This window comes from Hibiscus syriacus, unplaced genomic scaffold (genome assembly GCF_006381635.1).
Source record: "Hibiscus syriacus cultivar Baekdansim isolate YM2019G1 unplaced genomic scaffold, ASM638163v2 tig00110560_pilon, whole genome shotgun sequence".
NCBI lineage: Eukaryota > Viridiplantae > Streptophyta > Magnoliopsida > Malvales > Malvaceae > Hibiscus > Hibiscus syriacus.
This window is the reverse complement of record NW_024062781.1, coordinates 351,114-378,086: the sequence shown is the minus strand read 5'-3', so window position 1 is coordinate 378,086 and position 26,973 is coordinate 351,114. Positions and strand designations below refer to the sequence as shown.

General features: G+C 34.6%; 1 protein-coding gene and 3 pseudogenes across 3 annotated transcripts; all 4 read left to right on the top strand.

The window, feature by feature from the left end:
- Nucleotides 1-5,722: 5,722 nt before the first annotated feature.
- On the top strand, nucleotides 5,723-8,228 carry LOC120132270 (annotated as a pseudogene).
- A 6,781-nt stretch (nucleotides 8,229-15,009) lies between these two features.
- Nucleotides 15,010-18,292, top strand: LOC120132314 (annotated as a pseudogene).
- Nucleotides 18,293-19,463: 1,171 nt separating this feature from the next.
- On the top strand, nucleotides 19,464-22,679 carry LOC120132313 (glucan endo-1,3-beta-glucosidase-like). 3 transcript variants are annotated; one of them, XM_039149103.1, is made up of 6 exons: nucleotides 19,464-19,577; nucleotides 20,088-20,162; nucleotides 20,385-20,836; nucleotides 21,429-22,013; nucleotides 22,117-22,393; nucleotides 22,480-22,679. In XM_039149103.1, exons 3-6 carry the CDS (start codon nucleotides 20,396-20,398, stop codon nucleotides 22,503-22,505), a joined length of 1,329 nt encoding a protein of 442 aa, XP_039005034.1. In that variant the 5' UTR covers nucleotides 19,464-19,577; nucleotides 20,088-20,162; nucleotides 20,385-20,395; the 3' UTR covers nucleotides 22,506-22,679. The 3 variants fall into 3 exon arrangements, with proteins under 3 accessions (XP_039005034.1, XP_039005033.1, XP_039005035.1); XM_039149102.1 differs by having other exon boundaries at nucleotides 20,382-20,836; XM_039149104.1 differs by lacking the exon at nucleotides 20,088-20,162 and having other exon boundaries at nucleotides 20,382-20,836.
- A 2,172-nt stretch (nucleotides 22,680-24,851) lies between these two features.
- On the top strand, nucleotides 24,852-26,476 carry LOC120132315 (annotated as a pseudogene).
- The last annotated feature ends 497 nt before the right edge of the window (nucleotides 26,477-26,973 follow it).

Here is a 26,973-nt window from a genome sequence, read left to right as displayed (position 1 = left end):
TGATGCAACATGAAAGTTTTCCTTAGTTATTCAGGCATATACAGGTCATAATGATGAGTTGAGATTTCACTAATTAATTCTTTAGGTATCAGTTAGGAAGTTTATAGTTAAGAGGAAACATTCAAAAAGACTGATTCAGAAGATGGAATCGAGGAGTCTAGTCTCTTCCAATAAAATCAAAAATAGTATTTTATTTCAATAAAACATATTTTTAAAACAGAGTGATACCCTCCAACCAAACACTTCATATTAAGTTTTCCCATAACTGCATCCATAAGGATTTATCCTAAATCAATTGGGTGTAAGAGTAAACATAAAAGAGTACCTTGGGGATTCAGAGCCTACCCAAGATAGTACCTTAGGGCATAAGAGTCTACCCAAGGGTCGCGTTAAGTCTATAATGAATTACTAGTTTGATCAGAGCTGAACGTCATAACTCTATAATCTTACTCATACAGTACCCCAATAAAAATCAGATCATACATATAGTAACCAATAACGAGTAATATTAGAGATCAAGAGCCTATATTATATATGAAGAAACAGAGATCAGAGATTGAGTTTTTATTTCAGACATCATAGCCATACCTTTATAATCATAGAAAACATCTTTGTGAATAGGGAATACACTAGAGGATTTAGATATTTTTTGGAGGCACTTGATAATTATCAGGAATTTAAAATATGAACTTACATAAAATTGATCGGATTTCAGGAATGAGATCCATATTAAAAGGGTTTGATTACTAACGGATCTATTCAAACTTTTATAAATCAATGCTTCAGGACCATAGAGGATTCAAGTGCATCATGAAGTTATTAAGGAACCTTTACATCAGAATAATTTAATATTTTGATATTACGATATTGGTTTCATTATTTAAGCCATTAGAGCATTTTATTCATTTTACTACTAGGATAATTTTTAGTAAAATTAACCTAATAAGGGTAAAATGATAATTCGTTGTATGCTGAATTTATATTGAATTCTCAAGATTTCGAGTCAAATCGAACTAAACATACCTCAACACTACAATACTTGTCATTCGTTCGAACCAATATACTTTAAGAATATTCATCCCTTAATAATAACATCACTAGTAGAATTGATCACCATCAATATCACCATTGAACAGATGTCGAGGGAACGAACATGTAATTCGATGATATTATTTATTTGTGTATGGCAACAATATCCAAAATGACTTCATAACCTTTAGGAATTGTGCAACATATAGATTCATTTGTGTTTCCATAATTGTCCAAGTGTATTCACCTATTTCTTGGTCATACAGGTAATTTAAGCAATTTCAGTATTCGAGGTTATTCTAGTCATATCAACGTTCCAGATTATTATGGTTATTTTATCCAATTCTGAATATAGAGTACTTCCACTAATTTGGTCTTCAGATATTTATTCATAAATTAGAATATCTAAGTATGTTTTGATCTCAAAGGATTTGAATCAATTATCAATATTTCTTAATCAGATGAGAAATTTAATCATTGAATTCGTATTTCTAACAAGTAAAAAAATGAATTCCTTGGTCATTTCCACATCAGAGAAGATTCATGTTCTTTTTTTGTCTCAAGGGTAATTCAATCATTTAAATTACTTTTAGTAAATTAGTCTCTTGATGTTTATTCAAGAATTGAAATTCTAATTCTTTTACAATCTTGAAGGTTAAAATCAAATATCAAAATTTTATAAACAAATATATCATTTAACACACACATCAGTAATTTAATTAGATTAAACAAGCCTTTTTAGGGTTATTTATCACTTTCAGAGACTATCCTTATCTTTTTATATCACATGGGTATTTTCATAATTTATTATTAATGTATTTTAGCATTTAATATTTAACGAATTAGAATTTACATATCATAAGTTTAATTCCTTTTTCACTTAATCACCAACCTTAAAATTATTCCTTGTCGGTCTTTCATTTTCTAAACAATTTGATCTAGTCATAACCAATTTCATATCCTTTTTAACATATTTAGTACAAATTAAGAATATTCATCGGGATTTACTATACTAACATTTTAAATCATGCATCAAACAATTAGCAACATGTAACGTAAAACATGCATAGGGTAGTAGAGTATTACCTCAATTTTCAGACCACATTGGTTGACTAATTAAACTACATTCGATCATTCTAGAATGTGAATTCACCATCCCATAATATCTCGGATTCATAGCAAAATAAATTACATTAGAAATGGAATTTAATCGGAAAAACAGATCGAATCGAAATATAAAATACAAAAAATTTAACTTTTTGGTCAAATTCAAAGGTCAACGTGATCAAAGTCAATAGTCAGGTCAAAGTTAATGATTTAGAGGGTCAAGGTGTAACACCCCAACCCGTATTCGACCCGGATACGAGTCCGAGATGTTACATTGACATTTCAAAACCTATTCATGCAAAATAACCAAACATTTGAACTTATATTAAGAAAATACGATCATATATTGTTGAATTGTATTTGTTATAAAATTTTGAGGCAAAAATATATTTATAAACAGTAAAATACGGTATGAACAGTACCATAAATAGTAATTAACAGTGCTACAGTGCATCGATGCACTAAAATTTCGAAGCAAAATTATGCATCGATGCACTGCTACAGTGCATCGATGTACTGCTACAGTGCATCGATGTACTGCTACAGTGATTTTCGTAAAATGTACATAAAACTCGTAAAAATTTAACCATTCATTACTATGCATTCACATTTACATATATACGTTTAAAACATTCCAACTATGTCTTGTTCCTCTTTACATGCCAACTAAAATTCTATTTAACAAAATACATGTAATTCAATCGATATTTCTGATCTGATATTTGGTAAGGAGAACTGACATGTCTTGTTCCTCTTTACTTCTCTTTTCGCTACGCTAAGTCATAGACTTAGTGAGGTATATAAACATATAATGGAAACCATAAAACATTTCAGAAAAAAATACACTCAACATCATATAATTCATATCAAATGCATGAACATTTATTACGATCATATCATATAAAAACACATACATATCGTATTCAGTATATTTATTAAATCTCTTTATTAGCCCATGTACACTGTTGAGAACTGAAGGTATGTGAGTACACTGAGGTTGTACACAAATGCTCTCACCACAGCTCATAAAATTCCCACTAGGGGCACTGAAATTTGTCCCGAAGGACCACTATGTCCCGTAGGAACACTGTAACCCTCGACTCTTGGCATGTCAACTATACCACTAGCTCTCATATCAGATAACATGGGCAATATCATTTATATCATTTCACATGCACATTTCACTTTTCATATGATTTCATAATCATATGTCACTTAGCTTATAACACTTCTCTTGTGTTCATATGATTCACATACATCACTTATCACATATATTATATTCACATACTTAAATATCATTTGATTCATGTTTTATTCTTATATCATATATATATATATATATATCTATGTTTCATCACTTAATCTAATATCATATAACATGTATCATATAGGTTCATATCATGTAACATATATCACATAGCACATATAATAACATACATCAATTTCTATGTACTAATGCACAAATAATAATCACATAACATTTTAAAAGTTACTTATTACCATAGTAACTCCGTCACTGGCTCATCGCAAGCCAATGTTTGTCAATAACCTAAGCACAAATTAAATTGCACTCACCTTAGCCTTGCATGCTTTCAATAAATCCTAATCCTTCGATTGTTCCAAAATTCGTTTAGGCTCTGTATCTACATAAATATAATTTTCAAGATGGTTATCAGAAGCCTAAACCTTATACTTCAATGCTATTAACTTAAACATATTTAATAAACTCATATTCCTATTTCCTTTAGGAGTGTACCGATGCACTATGGGTGCATCAGTACCCAAATTAGGTTCGAAATTCCCATGCATCGATGCACCCCTTAATGCATCGATCCATCTTCAAATTTTGTCTTAGTGCATTGGTACACACTCATAGTGCATCGATGCACCTGCCCAAAATAGGCTATTTCATCCGAAAATCATCAACACTTCACTCAAATTTTCATATATAAAACCCTTATTATGCTACTAAATTCCTCTATAACAACTTTAACCAATTCCTATCATTCCAACACCTTATAATCTTTCATATTTCATCCAAATTCTTAAGGCTAAGAATCATACCAAATTTTCCATGTTATCCAAACTGAATTCTAACACTTCTAACTTCTTATTCTCGTAGATGACAAGTCGAATTCATTCTCCAAATTCATTTAAACCTTCTTATTCAAAATTTCACTTAAAAACTCATTTTCTTTAATCTTTCATAACTTCTTCATCTTTTGATTTTAAGACAAATTAAGCTTTCCTTAAGCTTAATTATTATCTAAGGATCAAAACCCAACTTAAATTTCAGCTAATAATCAACAACGAATAAATCTTACCTTTTGCTTGAGCTCTCACGTGGAGGAGGAAGAAGACAGAAGATGAAGAAGAGAAGTGGAGAAAATATCTCCTTCATCTTATCCTCAGCTACATATATATTATTTCCAAGTCAAATGACCATTTTGCCCTTTCATTCTTTTAATAATTACCAATAACTTTCAGGAAATATCTTCACATAAATCATTAAACTATTCAACTAATCTACTGTTATCCTCAAATTCTAAAATTTTACAATTTAGTCACTAACCCGTAGTTTGGGATGTTACACAAGGATTTGATTTGTCAATTTGGTTGGATCGACTAGTTCAACCAAACCTGATTCATACTGGTTCGGTTAATCAAACTGGTTCTAGAGGAATATAGCTTGGAAATGTGACCCCATGCGATGTGGAGGTGCGTGGTAGCACGTGCGACGAAGATATGGCAGTATAGGCCGATCTCATTACTTCAATAACCACTCACCCAAATTATCTCATATCAAGCTATAACAAGTTAAAAAAGAAGGCAAAACGAATGGAAAAAGAAGACCGGAGCTTACCTACGGCAGATCAGAGAAAACATTGATGATGAAGCATCCCACTATTGGGTTCTGGTCGCGAGACATCCATGAGTCTGGTGGTAAAGGCGGTGATACGAATGGATATCGGGATCAGTTGGAATTACGTTAAACAATAGAGTTGACATGGGGTTCTATTGAAGATTTCGAATGGTCATCCACGACAAATGGTGGGGTCTCAAGGTGAAAGGGACCTTGGGCTTTGATCAAGCTGATCTGACGCTTCTTTTGGTTGAGGCGGTGTCGTTCACCAACGAACGTCGATGGTGATTGGATATGGGCAATCGGATAATTTTCATATTTCTTTACTATGAATGGTGGCATGTGCGAGTGAATTGATAGTATGTCGATTTAGGGTCGTGAGATAACGACGATTAGAATGTGGCAGTGTATGCCACTACTGATCGGAGATAGGGTGAACGGCGATGGAAAGATCGATTAAGTATGGATTTTGGATTTTCTAGCCGGTTTGAGTGTTTTCACCAGATGAAGGCTTATTTGAACTAATAAATTAAAGAAAAAATAGGTCTAAAATCAAATAAATCGTTTTAAAAGATATTTTCTCCATATTTCATCATATATAGTAGGCTAGCTTAGATGGCTAAGGCATAAGTTTGGTTTTCAATAGGTCACACATTTAAGCCTTGAACCACACATTTTGTTGTTGTTGTTGTTGTTGTTATTATTATTAAAGCCAAAGTGGAAATGGGTAAACCTTTAATCAAGTCCTTGAAAAAAGGAGATTATAGAACAGATCTAAAATTCCTAAAATTTCAATATCTGATCCCTCGAAATTGACGCCTAAAAGATTAATATTATCCCAAAAAAAATTCGGGGTGTGATAGCAACTGTTGACAAGATGGATTTAGGGCATACTACCATTTGGAATTCTGCTATGAATTGTAGCAGGTGGTGGCACTTATGATTAGAAAATCATTATATAATCTATTTTTTTATTAAGTTAAAGTGATAATAAAATAATATTTATTATAAATATTTTTAACCATTTGATAATGAACGTTCAATCACCTTGCTGCAGTCGCTGGTTCTCGAACTCGTAACTTCTAGAAACAAGTATTTAATCTACTTTTGAAATTATACATACTATTTTAATCATTTATTATAAATTCGAGATTCATTTAATTAAGTTTATTCTTAGCTAAGTATGTTACATCATTAAATAAGAAAATGAAGTTTGGGAGTAGGGCTATAAATGAGACGAGACAGATCGTGAGCTACTCGAGATCGACTCGATCAAGGTTCGATAAATACTCGGATCGAATGGATCGAATTATTAACGAGCCCAAACGAGCTACTTGATACTCGACTCAAAAAGCTCGTGAGCAGCTCGAAAATATAATATATAAGATTATATATATATTTTTAAAATATTAATATTTATGTATTGATTTTTTAAAGAGAATACATTAAGATTTTCATGCATTTAAGGTTCAGGTTCGAGTTCGAGTTTGAGGCTTCAATCGAGTTGAGTTTAATAATTTTTTTCTTCATTTCGAGCCTTTTCGAGCTGCTCACGAGCTTCAGTTCAGGATTTCGAGTTCAAGTCGAGTTTGAAAATTTTACGCTCGCGAATTTTCGAGTCGAGCTCAATTTCAGAGTTTTCGAGTCGAGCTCAGTAATACTCGAGCTCGACTCGTTTACACCTCTATTTGGGAGTAATGACTGCAAGCATGCGATTTCAAAACCAATATTAATAAAATAATTATAAAAAAGATGAAGTTATTTGGAGACATGAATATATGTTCCATTAAATTAGTCACCAAATAAACTATTGAATGTGCTACATACGAACTTTTTCTCTATTAGGTACCTAGTTACCCTTTGCTTCTTTATCATTTAATATCCCAAACCCTTTCTTGGCTATAATTATGGACGTCAGATCATGGCTGAATTAAATTATGAGACAGAAATCATTGTAGTATTTGATTTCGCCGTCTTCTTCTTCTAGTAAAAAAGAATTATTTTTACCTTATACGATATAATAAAATTATTTTTATATTTAAGTATAATTTAAATGAATAAACAAGAAATAATTATAGTTGGTATAAAATTAAAGCATATGTAATTTGAAGTAAGTTTTAGATATAAAAATCTAATTCAGTTCAACCCTTCCAACAAAACATGAAATCGAAATACGAAGAGACAAATGGAAGAGTTTTAAATCAATAGCAAACGTATTAATAATATATTTACAGTTTGATGATACTTTAAAGGGTAAACTATGCTAATGGTCACTAATATTTGGATTAATGTTCGTTTTCACCATTGATATTTTAAAAATCTTAAATCGGTCACTAATTTTATCATTTATTATAAAATGATCACTAATATTATTATTTATTACAAAATGGTCACTCAATGTTAACAGAATACTGCCGTAACACGTTAAATCAACTGACTCAACGTATTTAACCGACCCTGACATGACACGTTAAATCAATTGACTAAGCGTGTTTAACCGAGCCTTTTACACTTCGTCTTCTTCTTAATGCCCATGCACAAAAACAAGTGGATTTAACGTTAATGGGGTTGGTAATTAGAAATAAACATAAAAAAATATTCTGAAATTCCCACCGCAGAATCATGGCTAGACTCTGCATCGTCTTCTTATTATTCTTCTTCTTTCTTCTTCTCCGTTTCCATTGCTTCAGCTTTAGCAGATGACGAGAGCTTCGTGCGAGCCGCGAACAGGAAGCTTTGAGGCTTACAAGAAGGAAAAGTTGAGCCACTTCAAGCTTTACTGGCACGACATCGTAGGAGGGCGAAACCTAACGGCAGTCCTGTGGTTATGCCGTCGAAGAACTCGTCGACGGTGTTCGGGATGATCAGCGTGATAGACGACCCTTTAACGATGGGACCTGAGATGAGCTCGAAAATGGTGGGGAGAGCACAGAGGTTTTACTCCGCGGCATCTCAGTAGGAAGTTGGGCTGTTGATGGCCATGAATTTCGCTTTCATGGAAGGGAAATACAATGGGATCGCTATAACGATACTGGGGAGGAACACTGTGTTCTCCAAAGTGAGGGAGATGCCAATGATCGGAGGGAGTGGACATTTCCGGTTTGCTAGAGGCTATGTTCAAGCTAAAACTCATCGTTTTTATCCTGCAACCGGGGATGTTGTTGAGTATAATTGTTATGTTATGCATTACTTATTAGCCTCCCTTTCTCTTTGTTTTCTCCGAGTTTAGGCTTTCTTTTAAATCGTCAGCTTGAATCCTGTTTTTTTTATGGATTATTCCTTTCTTAGTTGATTGTACTTGTTGAGAATTTAATGTTATTGCTTGAAATGTCCAACCTGAAGACTTGTGCAACATATTGAACCTTTAAATGGTGTTGATAAAGTCTTATGTAATGGGTGAGAACAACCCAGATTTTTGCATTCAACTTTTCTGATTACCAACCCCATTAGAGGATCTGCCTAATAGGTTATATTTAAGAAGAAGGAGAATAAGAAGACGATGAAGAGTCAAAGGACCGGTCAAACATGTTGAGTCAACTAGTTTAATGTGTCACGTCAGTATTCCGTTACTGCATTAATGATTTGTTAACGGCGGTTAATGTCGAATGACTATTTTGTAACAAACGATAACGTTAGTGATCATTTTGTAGCAAACGATAACGTTAGAAGAATAATAAGAAGAATGATCGATCAAACATGCCGAGTCAATTGGTTTAACGTGCCAATCAGCATTCCGTTATTGTAGTAATGGTTTGTTAATGATTGTTAACTCGAGTGAACATTTTGTAACAAGCGATAATGTTAGTGACCATTCTATAACAAATGATAATATTAATGACAGATTTATGTCTTTTCAAATATTAGTGGTGAAACTAACACTAACCCAAACATTATAGACCATTGTTGTAATTTACCCTACTTTAAAACCCCATATTTTACCCAGTCAACCTATGGTAGTTAAATATATATTATGATAAATTACACGGAAAGTTTTTTTTTATATTTATTTAAGTTCTTAAAAAAAACTTTGTTATTCTTATAAGTCACAAGTTCGAATATCAGTGATTATAGTAATATAATTAAGTGGTGATAATTTATATTTATTTTTGATTATTCACTTTTAAATTGAGTCGTTCTGCCCTTCTTTCCTTTTTTCCCCATATAAATCGAGTTGTTCTGCTGCATGCCTAAAATCAAATATTGGACCGGCCTAAACCTGCCGCCATCTACTCAGTTGCCCCCTACTTTTCCCTCATTTCTTTTCATTTTACATATATGTATCAACTTAAACTCAGGGATGATGGACCGAGCGACGGTTGGTGTAGTCATATTTTAAAAATTTAAAATTATTATATATTTAATTTTTTTGTGTCTTTTTTATTAAAAAAATATTTTCATCCTTTAAAATTTTATAAGTTCAAATTCGATTTCTAGAATTTTAAAAAATTAAGTTTTCCCTTAATATAAAATCATGCTTCTGTCCCTGCTTAAATTGATTGTCAAGCATAAAATCTTCAACCAAAGACGCGAAAATAAGTTTTCTTGAGGATAGATGTTATCATTTTGCTTTCGATATTTGATTCCACCAATATATTACAGGGTAAATTGTGTATTCAATATTTAAAATATCAATTTTATTCTATTTAGTATTTAAATTTTTAATTTTTTAAATCATATTTAATATTTATTTAATTTTAATAATTACCGATAAATTTTTTAACGTATTTAATATCTAAAGTATCCGTTATAATCTGTTTTAATGTATAAAATTTTGTTTTATTTTTTAAACTTCACGTTATATTTTAATAATCACAACAAATTCTCTTTCAAGGGATGGCAAATTGGCAATTATGTTATGTGAAATTTATCGTTCTAATGGAAGAAAAAATGCTTATACGGACAAAATGAATAAAATAGGGTGAAGGCACGTACGGTTTCCACTTTGACAGAATACGATTACGTCATGGGGCATGTCCTTCCCCGGTGTCCGGATGTCGGCAACGATGTCACGTGACATGAACCCACGTCACGACTTCAAGTCACGTGGTACGACTCTCTTTTAGATTCCGTCAGCCAATGAAATGCGGAGGTGCGGCTTACGAGCGTGAAATGACCGTATAACTCTGAGACGTTCAGACTGTGTTTGGGAATTGCCGTATTATCGCAAAGCCGGAAAAAACGTTTTGACGCCGTTGAAATGATGGCCACGCACGAGGATTAGTGCAGTTTGATATGACGGTGAAGGGCTTATATTGACATCCAAAATAAAGACACGTGTCGATGTCACCGTTTCGGTCAGCTCTTTCCCCGTTGGGAAAAAAAAATTTATTGCAGGATTTTAACAGCATCGGATTTGGTGTCTATGATTTGAAGAAAGTCGTTGGATTTAACCATGGAGAAGTTAATATGACGGCTGGGGATAGACACAAGACAACGATGAGTTACTATTCATAAAATAGTAATTAATTATTTTTTTTGAAAACTTTTGTTTTATAATAATTGAAAATACAGAGTATTTATGTTCAAACTTCACTCGAAACTAAAATGATGAAGATATAGAAGTGTGCATAGAATGACACGTTCTCTCCTCAAATGATTGTTTTAAGTACTTAGGGTCTATGATGCATAAAGATGGGGTGTGAATGATGACGTTACACACCGTAAAAAGACGGGATGACTAAAGTGGAGGGCTGCTACTAGAGTTTTGTGTGATAAGAATGTGCCTCTAAAACTTAAGGGAAAATTTTATAGAATGAAAATAAGACCAGCGCTGCTGTATGGATCAGAATGTTGGGCAATCAAGAAGGATCATGTAAGGAGGATGGAGGCCGCAGAAATGAGAATGATTCGATGGGCATATGGTAGGACTCTGTGAGACATGACACCAAACTATGCTATTAGGATGTCTTTGGGGGTGGTGCATGTATCCGAAAAATTGAGGGAGGGAATACTACGGTGGTTTGGGCATGTCCTTAGGCGACAATTGTCGGATGCGGTCAAGAGGGTAGAGTCGATTACAATCGACGGTGTCAGAAGGAGATGACGACCAAGGCGAAAGTGGGAAGACTACTTGAAATCTTATTTGAAGGATTTAGCCCTTTACGAGGACATTACCTTTAATAGGAAAGTATGGAGACTTAAGACCATGGTAGCCAAGTAGTGCAGGTCATATCTATTGGGTGTATCATATTTGTCTTCTTTTAATGCCTTTGTAGTAATTTTCATGATTTCTACTTTTTATATGTTTCTGTCATTAGAATTTATGAAGGCTTAGAACTAGGGTAGCGGAGTACTGTTGCCTTAGTTTAGGTTTAACCCATTTAACTTTATTCATTCTCGTAGCTTGCTATTGTTAACTTCTGTGTATCATTCTCTTTATGTTTCCTCTTTTTTAAATTTAGGCGGGTCTTACGTTTCTGTCTATATGTAGAGATTTTTACGCATGGATTTATTTGCAGGGATTACTTCCCATTACAGATTCGCATATGAAGACTACATATGAAGACTGTTCAACTATGTATTTATTTATTTTTGCATGCATCGCATTTTATTTTTATTTTTAATTTTTTGATTGCCGGAGGCCTTCCACGGAAGCTGCTCACAACTTCGCGTTGGATGCAACCTACTATCCTACCTCCCTCTTACCCCATTATGGGAATAAAGTTTTGTTGTTGTTGTTTGTTTTATAATAATTATAAAATAGGGTAAATTATATGTTTAGTATCTATACTATAAAATTCGATATATTTTAACACATAATCTTTCACTTTTTAAAAATCATACATAATATTTAGTTTTTATTCCGTTTTAATACCTCACCGGTAAAAACCAACTGGTGATTCACACGTGGTACCTTTTTTATGGGTAAATTGAATCATTTATCACTAAAATATATTTTTACTTTTATTTTGGTCACTAATTTTTTTTAATTTAATTATTTAACTTTCAAATCAATCCTAATGTAATCATTATAACTTTTAAAAAATCACTTTCAATTATATATTAATAAATAATAATAAAAAAGTGTAGACACAAAAATAATTAATAAAATAAATTAGAGTGATTAAAATAATTGTAATTTGAAAGTTGAGTAGTTAAATTGAAAAAAATTAAACTTTAGTACCAAAATATGACTGAGAAGATAGTTAAATGATGAATAATGTAATTTACCCATAAAAAATACAGTGTCGTTAGATTTTTAATTGTGAATTACTAAAATGAAATAAAAGCTAAATATTATATATGATTTTAAAAATATTAAAAGTTTAAATATTAAAATATATTAAAACTAATAATTTAGTTATTAAATGAGTAGTTTACTCTATAAAATAATAGTAATAACAAGAGCACAATTCTTACAGATCGAATCTAATTCAAGCCCTTCGTTAAGGAGGATAAAGATTTGCACCGAAGCTGGAAACCCCCTCGGACCGGCGTCTGACACGGCAGATTTCGAACGGAGACGCCGGGAAACAGAACAAAATAAATCAAAGAGAAAAAAGCGTCAGTGACCGAAAATGCCTTATAATATACGATTTTAACCAATTTTTTTTGATTTGTCAAAATGACAACAAAATCGCAACGGTGAAAAGAAAATCGCAACGCGATTCAGAAATCGCAACGCGATCTTCCAAGAATCGCAATGCGATTCCAAGAATTGCAATGCGACTCAGAGAATCGCAATGCGACTCCAAGAATCGCAATGCGACTCAGAGAATCGCAAAACGGTCAAAAGAAAATCTCAAAGAGCTGCTGGTATTGCATTTGTATCTTAAGAATTTTCTCTAAAAAGATAGTATCCGCGCGGACGTGTCGAAGATACGTATTACCACGACCACGACCACGACCACGACCCCGACCCGACCCGAGACGAGACGGCGGCGGCGCGGCGCGCAAGAGTCCCCTTGTTCTCTTTCACTCAACAAAGAAATGAGAAATCCAAACCTTAAATACACTTCCCAATAGTATTTTTAATACTATGTAGGATTAAGCATTACCAACAATTTGAGAATTGAAGATGACTTTGAATGAGTTATTTGAGGTTGGATCGTTTATGTGTGGCTTGTAAGTCAGAGAGTGCACCGAATATTGCACTAAAATAACACAAATTTTCAAGAACTCCATCCACGAAAAACTTTTGAAAATTGAGCTAGGTAATAATGTTTTAATCCTTATTCAGTGCATCTAAACCCTCAAATAAAATACTTTCTTGTACATTTAGATTTATCGTGTTTAAGAATGAAAATTTTGCAATCTACTTGTGTTTTATTTACTCTTTTTCTTTTGAGACTATGAATACTTCACCTTATACAAACCTCTTCTTGTGTCAATTGGTAATACTTACAAGCCACACATAAACGATCCAACCTCAAATAACTCATTCAAAGTCATCTTTAATTCTCAAGTTGTTGGTAATGCTCAATCCCACATAGTATTGGAAACACTATTGGGAAGTGTATTTAAGGCTTGTATTTCTCATTTCCTTGTTGATTGAAAGAGAACAAGGGGGACTCTCGCGCGCCGCCGCGTCGCCGCCGTCTCGTGGTCGTGGTCGTGGTCGTGGTCGTGGTAATACGTGTCTTCGACACGTCCGCGCGGATACTATCTTTTTAGAGAAAATTCTTAAGATACAAATGCAATACCAGCAGCTCTACTACTTTTGACCGTTTTGCGATTCTTGGAAGATCGCATTGCGATTCTCTAAATCGCGTTGCGATTCTTGGAAGATCGCGTTGCGATTTCCTTTTCACCGTTGCGATTTTATAAATCGCATTGCGATTTTGTTGGTCATTTTGACAAATCAAAAAAAAGTTGATTAAAATCGTATATTATAAGACATTTTCGGTCACTGACGCTTTTTTCTCTAAATCAAATCCTAATCGGACACATACTGGAACAGTTTAGGAAATAGTGACAATATATGTGCTAGTGCTGGTTGTTGTTATTGTTTTTTCTATCACATTTTTATTTTTTTAGGTTTTAATAATTTTTGTGTTTAAGGCATGTTTTTTTGTCACGTTTGTAATCGTTTGATTGATTTTTTTATCCTTCTTACAATGATGAGATTTGATCATCACTACAACTGATTTATATGACGCTTAATTGTTATCATGATTAACTTCTCTTTGGACTCTCATATTAGATTTAGAATGATTTACATTTTTGGATAGTATTTTCATGTCATTCGACCTTGATTAGTAATTTATCAATGATCTTTCAATAATTTGATCTCATTTTGTGGTTCGTTTGTCGATGTAAGAAGATATGTTCGTATCTATCTTTCATTTAAGTTTATTTGATTAAGTTTTTTAAATATTTTTTCTGTATGGTTCTTATGTAATCTTAAGTAACTAATTTATCGTGTTAATGATTATAAAAATAAATGTTTGTATCATGTGTTTAATTTATGATTATAATTGTAATCATTTATTGTAGTTTTAGATTTTTTTTATTTTTAGTAAATTTAGTTATTATGAAAAAAATTAAAAAAATATAATAAAAATGGGAAAAATAAATAAAAATAAAAATAAACAACTAACTCAAAACTAATATCCACGTCAACATTGAAAAGTATAAAAAAACTAAAAGAAAGACATAAGAGATAGATAAATAAATAAATAAATAATCTTTCGTAATAGTTATCTTATAGGCTGTATTTGGAATTAATGGGAATATTTAGTATTCAAGATAAAGTTTTTGTAATAAAATAATTGATTATTATTTTTTAAACATCTAAAACTACATATGATTTTGTCTTATTTTCTAAAAAAAAATCATAATTTGTATTTAAATCACTGAGATGAAGTAGATCATTGTAATCATTACAATCATTTAATAAACTTAGATAATTAATTAATTGTATAAATAGCATAAATGTAAAATCCATGGAAAATGGGGGGGGGGGGAATCTAAAAGAAAATGATATCCGCAAATCCGAATCACAAAAATTGCTAAACCGACATCGTTTAGGAGGTCACACCGCTTGGCTTTAAGAACCGACCATTCAGCTTTTTCAGCTGAAAAGGAGTCCTCTGTTGATGCTCTCGACTGATTCGCCCAAAGCTTCTCTCTATTCTTCTGTACGCATAGGGGAAAAATAACCGTATAATTTTGTTTTCCTCCCTTTTTCTAAACCCTAATTTAGTTTTAGTCCCATTTTCTAAACCCTACTATTGAAAACCTTTAAATCTCGATAGAATCTGTTGTTATTTAATATGTTTATATTTGTTCGTAATTGGGATTTGGGGGCAAATTCAACACTCATTGACGGGATTTACCTAGTTGTTGTTTTTGCATTTGCTTGGTTGTTTTAAGAATTTTGAGCAGAGTTGACTCGAGATCGAAGTGAGGTTAAGATTTTGTTGGAAGTTATTCTGGGTTGAATTTGGAGAATGTGATGATGGAGGGAAACAACGAATTTGGTCGTCTAGATAATGCGAGCACCAGCGAGGGTAAGCCACCGCATCCTCGTACGCCGTCGTATGAGCTGCAATGTCCCAACGGTGATGCGGTTTTGAAGCCTTGTAAGAAGTCCCTCGTACGACACCCCTCTCTTGTGAGTTTTTCTTTCTCCTTTTTTTTATGTTGGTAGGCCGTATTTTTAATCGGCGGTTATTTTTTCTTGTGAAGGAGTTTGTGCTCTCTGTTAAATTACCGGATTTTATGTTTATTTATTTTGGTTTACTTGTATAGTCTTGCATAGAATGATCATATATGCGATTCTCCAAGCTTTACCTTTTGAATGGAAGTAAATGGAAGGGCTTTTCATTGGAAGCAAAAATTGTAGATTGTCAAGAGTATTTGCCACGCTTGGCAATTTTCTTTCTTTCTTAATAATATTACCTTGAAGGAACCATATTTGTTGCAAGTTGTTTTCAGAATTCTACAAGTTGTTATCGTCTGATGAAATGTCTACACGTGTTGTCTTTTATGGAGATAAGATTTTTTTGTTTATGATTCTAATTTTAGCAGGTGAAGTCAAAGGCATTGGATATTGCTATTGGAAATGGACATGGGGCTGAGTTCATCCCTGTTGTCCGTTCTGGAGCATGGGCTGAGATAGGGTTTAGAACAAGCATGGAAGATGTATATCTGTGTGTTGATGATTTTATGCATGATTTCGGTCTCAAGAATTTTGCTGATGGGCCCCGTGCCTTTTATGGGGTATGTACCTTTAGGCTTTACTCCTCTCCTGTGCTTGTTTTGTTTTAAACTATAATCATGGTTTTGAACTATGTTCTGTTGGATCTCAACTGTTTACTTAATATACAAAGCATTGAAAGCTACTCTTCTATTAGTTTCTCAGAAGGTTTGGTGCTTCCTTACATGATCTTACCTGTAAAAAGAAAGAAAAATGCCCGGGAGATGACCTATGATTGTATAACGTTCTATAAACCATAGGGATATGACCGATTTTGATCGGAACGCATCTCCGGTGCATCCATCCTACAAATTAGTTCCGGCAAGACCATTCCATCCAAGTGGGGAGTTTCTTGCAGGCAAAAGACTGCAAAAGAGCCAGACTGCAGTTGCATCCCAGTTTTCTTAAAAAACACGACAGGGCTTGATTTTGGGCAGCAGGCTATCTGTTCCCGGGATAAAAAGTTGCTCGAGCCAAAGACAACAGCGAGGCCCCAGATTACTTTGCATCTGTTTATGTTTTGGTGGAAGATTAACGTTCCCATTTTCAACTTCTTTGGTGGCCAGGTGTTCGATGGACATGGTGGGAAGCATGCTGCTGACTTTGCTTGCTATCATTTGCCAAGGTTCATTGTTGAGGATGAAGACTTTCCTGAAGAGATTGAGAGGGTTGTTGCTTCTGCATTTCTTCAAACTGATACTTCTTTTGCAAAAGCTTGTTCATTGGATTCAGACCTTGCTTCTGGTGCCACTGCTTTGGTAGCTCTTGTTCTGGGGAGGTTAGAATTGTCTGCTAATGGAAAGTATTTTTATTTGATTTATTCTTTTATTTAGCTTGATTTGTAATGCAATAGCGTCCCTTCATGCCTTTACTCTGGAAGCATTGTCAAATAATTACATTGTTTGCTGATGCTTCTTAACTCATAAAACCATGGATGGCTGCCCAAGCCATATCGGTGACCTTTTCTATTGCAGAGACTTTTTTCTTGAACAGGCTGCTGTTACTAAAAGAAACTCTCTTTTGTTGGATAATGTGCCCCACTTCTTTTCTCCTCATCCATTCCGCTCATCCGTTTTCCGGTGATAAAAATGATGTCTATTTGGTCATGCACTAAACTAATTTAGTATTCAAATAAAGCCAATAACCATGGTTTCAGTTGAAGGTTTCATGTTATATTCTGAATTACTTTTTCCATATGTTTTGCACTTGATTCTTATTAGAGTGACAATTAAGATACAACGAGCTTAGAGTAATAACACTACTGCATTGTTTCTGTGATGATATGTAGTGTTAATTTGTTGGCAAAGATTTGTGTGTGTATGAATCTGCTTAAACAATATGAACATGAGCGCTTTAAATTCTGTAGCAAGGCATTGCTTATAAATCTAAGTAGATTAAAGATAAAAAATTGGATATGAATCTATTATATTTGCTATTTTTATGTTTGTTTTAATCCTCTCTCCCTTGGTATAACTAAGTCTTCTGTCAGACTTTAATTTTACCATCCAGTTTAACTAATGATGATATGATCTCGACGGTTCGTTCTTGACTTACATTCTGAATGCAGAATGTTGGTTGTGGCAAATGCTGGAGATTGTCGAGCAGTTCTATGTCGTCGTGGCAAAGCAATTGAAATGTCAAGAGATCACAAGCCCATGTGCAATAGGGAGAGAAGGCGCATTGAGGCATCTGGAGGTTCTGTTTATGATGGTTACCTTAATGGGCAACTTAATGTGGCTCGTGCATTAGGGGATTGGCACATGGAAGGAATGAAAGCTGCAGAGGGTGGACCACTAAGTGCAGAGCCTGAGCTTATGACTGCAGATCTAACCGAGGAGGATGAATTTCTGATCATAGGATGTGATGGGGTTTGGGATGTTTTCCGGAGCCAAAATGCTGTCGATTTTGCTAGGCGGAGGCTTCAGGAGCACAATGATCCGGGCATGTGCAGTAGGATCTGGTGAATGAAGCTTTGAAGAGGAAAAGTGGGGATAACTTGACTGTGGTTATGGTATGCTTTCAATCCAATCCACCCCCAAATTTGATCGCCCCTCGAGCTAGAGTGCGGAGGAGCTTTTCTGCTGAGGGTTTAAGGGAGTTGCAGAGCTTCTTGGATAGTGTGGCAAACTAAGATGTTGGCTCTAGGTTCCGTAGCAGTTTTAGGTATGGAGAGAAGCGAGTTTCAATTCAACTGTAACATACGCTGCGGCGGCTCATTCCATTTAAACTATGGTTTTCCCAAGTAGGACCTGAAATTAATTTCATCTTCATTTTTGCCATTTTAAGGCACTAACTGAAACCAGAGTTATTTTTATTCTAAAATGCAGGTCTTTAGGTAGAAAAGGATGGCTCATTGCTCCACTGTTTGTTTATTTGATTATAGTAGCAAGTGCATTGTTTTATATAGGTAAAACTTAATTCGACTGTTTTTTTTTAATTTTAAATTATTCGAGTCGTGATATTCGATCCAACTCTTATTTGCTATTTACTCTTAATTTTATATGCTTTTGCGTGACAGATGAAGCTAGCTTTTGTTTATATATAATGCTTTTGAGTTCGAACTAGTGCCTGATTGATGGGTTTCTTATAAGGTATTGTTGTTTATTATAATAATCTTTTGTTTTTGTTGTCATGTAGTTGAAGGGTCGGCTAATGACGTTAACCTTCTTAAGTTATTAATACAATAGATGGCACTAAATTATACATTAGGACTTTTTTTGACCTTAATCATACATAATGACTTTATACAGACAAAAAGCATCACATGAGAATATTAAATGTAAGATAAAAACATATATTTAGAAAACATAAGTATGATAAATATAAAAAGAATAATAAAATGATGATTATTCTATCCATTAGAGGACAAATGAGTGGTGTTCCAATAACTAGCGTTATTTCAGTTCACCGCCCTTTACACTGCTTTCCCAAATTCGCTCGCTTCTTCTTCCTTCTTTTTGAATTGTATTTTCAACGTGAATAAAGGAGTGATACAGTTGAGGCACCCTTTCTCATTTATTTTTCGAATTTGAATTTTATTCAAATTAATATAATTATATCTTATTATATTCATATAAAAATAAATATTCAAATTAAATTACTCGAAAAGCTATATAACGTAGGGTGCACGAATCCAATTCGTCAAATAGAAAGTTGTAGGATAGGAGCGGTACCAATGTTTGTTATCGTTAATAGTATTTGTTTTCCGTGTTCATACTCGAAACGTAAACACCTGACACAATGACACGTGTGATCGTATTGTCACTTTCTCTGTTTTGAAAATGGAATAGAATAGATTCGATGATAGACAAGCCACGGCACTTTGTTCAAAGTTTAAAAGCTTTACCTTTCCTTTTCTCCTTCATCCACATCAAGATTTAAGCCATTTCCTTTCACTTTCCTCACTTGGTTTTTGCCATTCCTCCTCACCTGCTTCTTGTAAGTCACTCTCCCAGACTCCCACTGCTCTGCTCCATTTTTTTTAAAAGAAAACACTAGATTTACTCCATGACAGTGATTATCGTATATGAATTTACTGTAATTTTAATAAGTTGAATCCCTTCGTTCCTCTGTATTTGTTTCCCCTTTGTTAGTTTGCTTGATTCGCTGCCTGCTTCTTTGTTTCATTCTTTCTTTTTAGTGGGTTTCTGTTTTGGGAAGTACTAATCTAATCTGTACTACTTTTAGCTAATAACTCTTGCTTCCGTCTTTTATTGCCATGACCTGCTTCGAGTACGTCAGATCTCTAGTTTGTTTTAGATGAGTAGATTTAGATGTTGAGCTAGTTATACGGTTTAAGATTGATTATGACATTCTAATTAAGTTTAGTTGAGCTGATTTATAAGTTAATTGTAGAGATCTGTGCTCTAACATAAAGTGTATGATTAAGTGTTTTGCTTTCTTTTGTTTACCATTTTCTTGAGCTATATTGAAATTTGTTTCTCATAGGTTCGAGTCGGATCGAACTCTGGCGGGCGAGCATAAAACCGCTGTGCTGTTTAAGTTCAATAGCAATATTTACAAGTAATTTCAAAGACTGCAATTTGTTTAACTTAACCGCTATGCTTGCTTTGTTCCGCAAGGGGTTTACTTGAAACATCTTAAGAATCTAGCTTTTCTTACCAACAAGTCTTTCCAAGAATCTAGCTTTTCTTATCACTTGGTCGATCCTTAGCTATATATTTGTTGAACGTTAACCGATTTCCCGTTAGCTCTCTCTTTTACAATCATCTTTCGTTTCAGTAGCTCCCATAACCATGGCTTCAGTATTTCTCCTTGTCGGCATACTCCTCCAACTCTTCACGAACATCAACGGCATTGGAGTGAACTATGGCATGACTGCAGACAACCTTCCTAGCCCCTCTGTGGTTGCCAACTTCCTTAAAACCCAAACTATTTTCGACAGCGTCAAACTGTTTGACGCTAATCCCGATGTCCTGCAAGCTTTTGCAAACACTAATATTTCGGTTTCCATCACGATTGGCAATGGGGATATTCCTGGTCTCACCAACACCGTCACAGCACGAAGATGGGTTGAGCAACACATAAGCCCGTTTCATCCTCAGACGAAGATCAAATATGTATTTGTTGGTACTGAAGTCTTGTTCTGGAAAAATGATGAGTGGACTAATAACCTTGTGCCGGCAATGAGGAATCTTCATTATGCCTTGGTCAAAGCTGGATTTCCAGAAATCAAGGTTAGATAAATGCTTCATTTATATTTTGAAATAGTATGTTTTTCCTTTTATTATCATCTGTTCTCTCCTCTATGACAACTAGATTAAAGTCGTTAAAATTGGATGGTTGAATATTCCGATGAGCTTAATCCATCTTTGGTTACACTTTTATTCTACACTTGAGTTCATGTGCTCGCCCATTAGCCGTTTGTCCGGTTTGTTTATTGTGTGTTAGGGGGCATGTTGGAACTAAAATATAATATATAGTTGGTCATTTCCTGATAGATTAAGTTCCCTGGATCATAGGTGACCAATTTGACGTCGTACATTTCAAGATTGCATAGAAAATATTATGTGTTTCATGCTTCTCGCTAAAATCGTAAAATTTTTCTTCTTAAATGGTTCAAAAAGTATGAGAACAACAAATATTCTTTACTTTTATTCTTTATTTACATGTTAGAGCAATGAAAATTCCTTACTTGCCTTGACCCAATTTTCTATTCAAACTTGAGGGAACATATGCATATATATACACAGACCGATGATCGTAAATCAATGATTACATACATGAATGATGCTATATGATTCTAATTTCTGTGTTGTATTTGAGTAGGTCACAACCGCTCATGCATTTAACATATTCCGACGGGAAACAATACCAAGTTTGATGCGTTTCATGTTTGGATATGACCAAAGCTTCTTTGCTCCCATACTCCAATTCCACCAACGGACTAAATCACCTTTCATTGTCAACCCGTATCCCTACTTCAGTCCTGATTTGTCAGAAAGATTGAATTATGCACTTTTCAAGCCGAACAGAGGAGTCTATGACAAATATAACCGAAAAACATACACCAATATGTTTGATGCTCTCATGGACTCGACTTATACAGCCATGAAAGCCCTTGGTTATGGAAATGTGGAGATTGCCATCGGTGAGACGGGTTGGCCTACACAAGGTGATGCCACCAGCCCCTTTGCCACCTTGGAGAATGCAATTTCTTACAATGGGCATGTTATTAAGGAAATTGTTTCGGGCAAAGGAACACCTTTGATGCCGAACCGCACGTTTGAGACATATATGTTTGCATTGTTTAACGAGAACCAAAAACCGGGTCCACTTGTTGAGAAGTACTGGGGAATGATTAATCCCGACTTGTCCCCTATTTATGATGTCGGGATTCTACGCAACGGGCAGGTAAGCTTGTTTTTAACAATACTTTTTTTCGCTTCATTGATTCTAATAAGCTTGTGGAATTTCAAGTTTAATGACTGTTTGAATTTTATGTTTGATATGTAAGTCGACGCCAACACCAACAACTCCAGCACCATCGGCCAAGAACTTCTGTGCTCCGAAAGTTGATGTTAGTGACGCTCAGCTGCAATCAAACCTGGATTACGCATGTGGCCAAGGAGGTATCGATTGCACACCGATTCAGCCCGGAGGAGCATGTTATGAACCCAACACTCTCCTGTCGCATGCAGCATTCGCGATGAATTCTTACTATCGGACTAAAGGTCAGAGCTATTTCAGCTGTGATTTTGCCGGCACCGGTCAAATCACCACTGTCGAACCAAGTAAGCCAAATACAACTATTGAATACTTAAAATCGTGTATGAATATTTATAATTTTCATATTCTTGATTGTATGTATTGTGTGTAGGTTATGGCAACTGCCGTTACATCTGAAAGTCTGGAAGCGAAGAATGAGGTTAATGGAGTACCGATGAGCAGAATGTTTCAAGTATTCATTGGATGTGATTAGTCTTACTCTACCATTGTTTGAATTCCAAATGCCTTGATTGTTGGTAAATTAACTATTTGAATGAACTATGACATTATATTATGAACATGTTGTTGTAATCGTACCCGGATTAAATTAAGGTAAATTATGCATTAAGGACCTAAATTATTAATTTTGGTCGTTTCGATATCTGAACTTCCAAGTTTTGATAATTAACCTAAACGACGTCATCTCTCTCCTCTTAAGGAATTATTCAAAAGATAATTTTATATGTCAACGTACATTAATGCTTTTAGAAGAAAATTACTACTAATGATCAGATTGAATAAATAAAATTATGATAATATTTTAAAATTATTAAAATAATTTTAAAAATGACTGTTGTATCTCTCTTATATAGTTCACACCGTTTTGATAAAAGACTATTTCGGCTAACCATTACATTACATCTTTTAATTGCCACCGAAAACTGTAGCACCATTACCAGGTACTGCCGCCCACACGAGGCTCCGTTGTCCCATATTTCATCCTCCGCCGCCGCAAACAAGCTGTTCGTCGGAAACTGGGAGTCTTCGTTCTCTGAGCAGGCAGCGGCTGCACCCGACACAACCAAAAACCATGTATATGTGTATGTAAATCTTAAACTCTAAATCCAAAACTCGTAACATATATATGATGATCGCTTACGAAGATATGGGGAGCTGTAATGGGAAGCGGTGCCGACATCGGCGAAAGAAGAATTGAAGAACGTTGTTACCAAGAGGAAGATGGCGAAGAGCCATGGGCACTGCTGCCCCTACATTACTCCTGCAAATTTCGAAGAAACCGCCTTGGTTAATATCTTTACTCATTTTTATATATAGAGCCTCCATGTGTGTGTATATATATACACAGATGAATATTATTTGAAATAAATTATCAGGAAAGAATAAGGATTTAATGTTAGTTGTTAATAGATGGTTATTATTTTTAGGGTAAAGCATACAAATGATATTTGATTATAAAGTACTGTTTTATTAAGTCTCTTAACTATTACAATTTATAAAATAGTCACCTAATTATTTATTAAGTTCCAAACTCGTCATTTTTCTTTAAAATTTGACGATTGCCTAAGCTGGACGTTAACATGATAGCTAAGATATGATAATCGTTTGAGATTATGAGATCAGATTTTATCATATCGAAATTAGCATGTTAACGTTCAACTCAGAAAATAGTTAAAAATTAACAGAAAAGAACGAGTTTGGACATGATGAATAGGTAGGTGACCATTTTATAACTCAACAAAGCAACACTATATACTGAGAGGGCCATTTTATAACTTTTAATAATCGAGAGTAGGGGTATAAACAAGCTGAGTCGAGCTCGAGTATTGCTGAGCTCGACTCGCCTCGAAAACTTTGAAATGAAGCTCGACTCGACTCGAAAACTCACGAGCTTAAAACTTTCAAGCTCGACTCGAATTCTAAATCCTGAACTGAAGCTCGTGAGCAGCTCGAAAAGGCTCGAAATGAAAAAAATTCTTAAACTTAACTTGATTGAAGCTTCAAACTAAAACTCGAACTCAAACCTGAACGTTAAATACATGAAAATCTTACTATTTTTAAAAAAAAATCAATACATAAATGTTAATATTATTAATAATTTATTTTTTTAAAAAAAATAAAATCTTAATATATTATATTTTCGAACTGTTCACGAGCTTTTCAAGTCGAATATCAAATAACTCATTTTAGTTAGTTAAAAACCCAAGTCGATCTCGTTTCAGCTAGTTGATCAATAATTTATTATATATTTGTTCACTATAATCATGGTTTTGAACTATGTTCTTTTAGATCTCAACAGTTTACTTCATATACAAAGCATTGAAAGCTACTCTTCTATTCTATTAGTTTCTCAGAAGGTTTGGTGCTTCCTTACATGATCTTACCTGTAAAAAGAAAGAAAAATGCCCGGGAGATGACCTAGGATTGTATAAAGTTCTATAAACCATAGGGATATGACCGATTTTGATCGGAACGCATCTCCGGTGCATCCATCCTACAAATTAGTTCCGGCAAGACCATTCCATCCAATTGGTGAGTTCCTTGCAGGCAAAAGACTGCAAAAGAGCCAGACCGCAGTTGCATCCCAGTTTTCTTAAAAAAACACGATAGGGCTTGATTTTGGGCAGCAGGCTATCTGTTCCCGGGATAAAAAGTCGCTCGAGCCAAAGGCGACAGCGAGGCCCCAGATTACTTTGCATCTGTTTATGTTTTGGTAGAAGATTAACGTTCCCATTTCAACTTATTTGGTGGCCAGGTGTTCGATGGACATGGTGGGAAGCAGGCTACTGACTTTGCTTGCTATCATTTGCCAAGGTTCATTGTTGAGGATGAAGACTTTCCTGAAGAGATTGAGAGGGTTGTTGCTTCTGCATTTCTTCAAACTGATACTGCTTTTGCAAAAGCTTGTTCATTGGATTCATACCTTGCTTCTGGTGCCACTGCTTTGGTAGCTCTTGTTCTGGGGAGGTTAGAATTGTCTGCTAATGGAAAGTATTTTTATTTGATTTATTCTTTTATTTAGCTTGATTTGTAATGCAAAAGCGTCCCTTCATGCCTTTTTGTTGTTGTTGAAAATACCCTTCATGCCTTTACTCTGGAAGCATTGTCTAATAATTACATTGTTTGCTGATGCGTCTTAACTCAAAAAACCATGGATGGCTGCCCAAGCCATATCGGTGACCTTTTTTATTGCAGAGACTTTTTTTCTTGAACAGGCTGCTGTTACTACAAGAAACTCTCTTTTGTTGGATAATGTGTCCCACTTCTTTTCTCCTCATCCATTCTGCTCATCCGTTTTCCGGTGATAAAAATGATGTCTATTTGGTCATGCAGTAAACTAATTTAGTATTCAAATAAAGCCAATAACCATGGTTTCAGTTGAAGGTTGCATGTTATATTCTGAATTACTTTTTCCATATGTTTTGCACTTGATTCTTATTAGAGTGACAATTAAGATACAGCGAGCTTAGAGTAATAACAGTACTGCATTGTTTCTGTGATGATATGTAGTGTTAATTTGTTGGTAAAGATTTGTGTGTGTATGAATCTGCTTAAACAATATGAACATGAGCGCTTTAAATTCTGTAGCAAGGCATTGCTTATAAATCTAAGTAGATTAAAGATAAAAAATTGGATATGAATCTATTATATTTGCTATTTTTATGTTTGTTTAATCCTCTCTCCCTTGGTATAACCAAGTCTTCTGTCAGACTTTAATTTTTCCATCCAGTTTAACTAATGATGATATGATCTCGACGGTTCGTTCTTGACTTACATTCTGAATGCAGAATGTTGGTTGTGGCAAATGCTGGAGATTGTCGAGCAGTTCTATGTCGTCGTGGCAAAGCAATTGAAATGTCAAGAGATCACAAGCCCATGTGCAATAGGGAGAGAAGGCGCATTGAGGCATCTGGAGGTTCTGTTTATGATGGTTACCTTAATGGGAAACTTAATGTGGCTCTTGCATTAGGGGATTGACACATGGAAGGAATGAAAGGTGCAGAGGGTGGACCACTAAGTGCAGAGCCAGAGCTAATGACTGCAGATCTAACCGAGGAGGATGAATTTCTGATCATAGGATGTGATGGGGTTTGGGATGTTTTCCGGAGCAAAAATGCAGTCGATTTTGCTAGGCGGAGGCTTCAGGAGCACAATGATCCGGGCATGTGCAGTAAGGATCTGGTGAATGAAGCTTTGAAGAGGAAAAGTGGGGATAACTTGACTGTGGTTGTGGTATGCTTTCAATCCAATCCACCCCCAAATTTGATCGCCCCTCGAGCTAGAGTGCGGAGGAGCTTTTCTGCCGAGGGTTTAAGGGAGTTGCAGAGCTTCTTGGATAGTGTGGCAAACTAAGATGTTGGCTCTAGGTTCCGTAGCAGTTTTAGGTATGGAGAGAAGCGAGTTTCAATTCAACTGTAACATACGCTGCGGCTGCTCATTCCCTTTAAACTATGGTTTTCCCAAGTAGGACCTGAAATTAATTTCATCTTCATTTTTGCCATTGTTAAGGCACTTACTGAAACCGGAATTATTTTTATTCTAAAATGCAGGTCTTTAGGTAGAAAAGGATGGCTCATTGCTCCACTGTTTGTTTATTTGATTAGAGTAGCAAGTGCATTGTTTTATATAGGTAAAACTTAATTCGACTCAGAATTTTTTTAATTTTAAATTATTCGAGTCGTGATATTCGATCCAACTCTTATTTGCTATTTACTCTTAATTTTATATGCTTTTGCGTGACAGATGAAGCTAGCTTTTGTTTATATGTAATGCTTTTGAGTTCAAACTAGTGCCTGATTGATGGTTTTCTTATAGGGTATCGTTGCTTATTATAAGAGTCTTTTGTTTTTGTTTTGTCCTGTAGTAG

Excerpts from the sequence above, each read along its gene's own strand:
- LOC120132313 (XM_039149104.1), top strand. The coding sequence starts at position 20,396 with ATGGCTTCAGTATTTCTCCTTGTCGGCATACTCCTCCAACTCTTCACG. Across the intron at positions 20,837-21,428 it reads CTGGATTTCCAGAAATCAAG|GTCACAACCGCTCATGCATT; the intron begins GTTAGATAAATG and ends GTATTTGAGTAG. Across the intron at positions 22,394-22,479 it reads AATCACCACTGTCGAACCAA|GTTATGGCAACTGCCGTTAC; the intron begins GTAAGCCAAATA and ends TATTGTGTGTAG.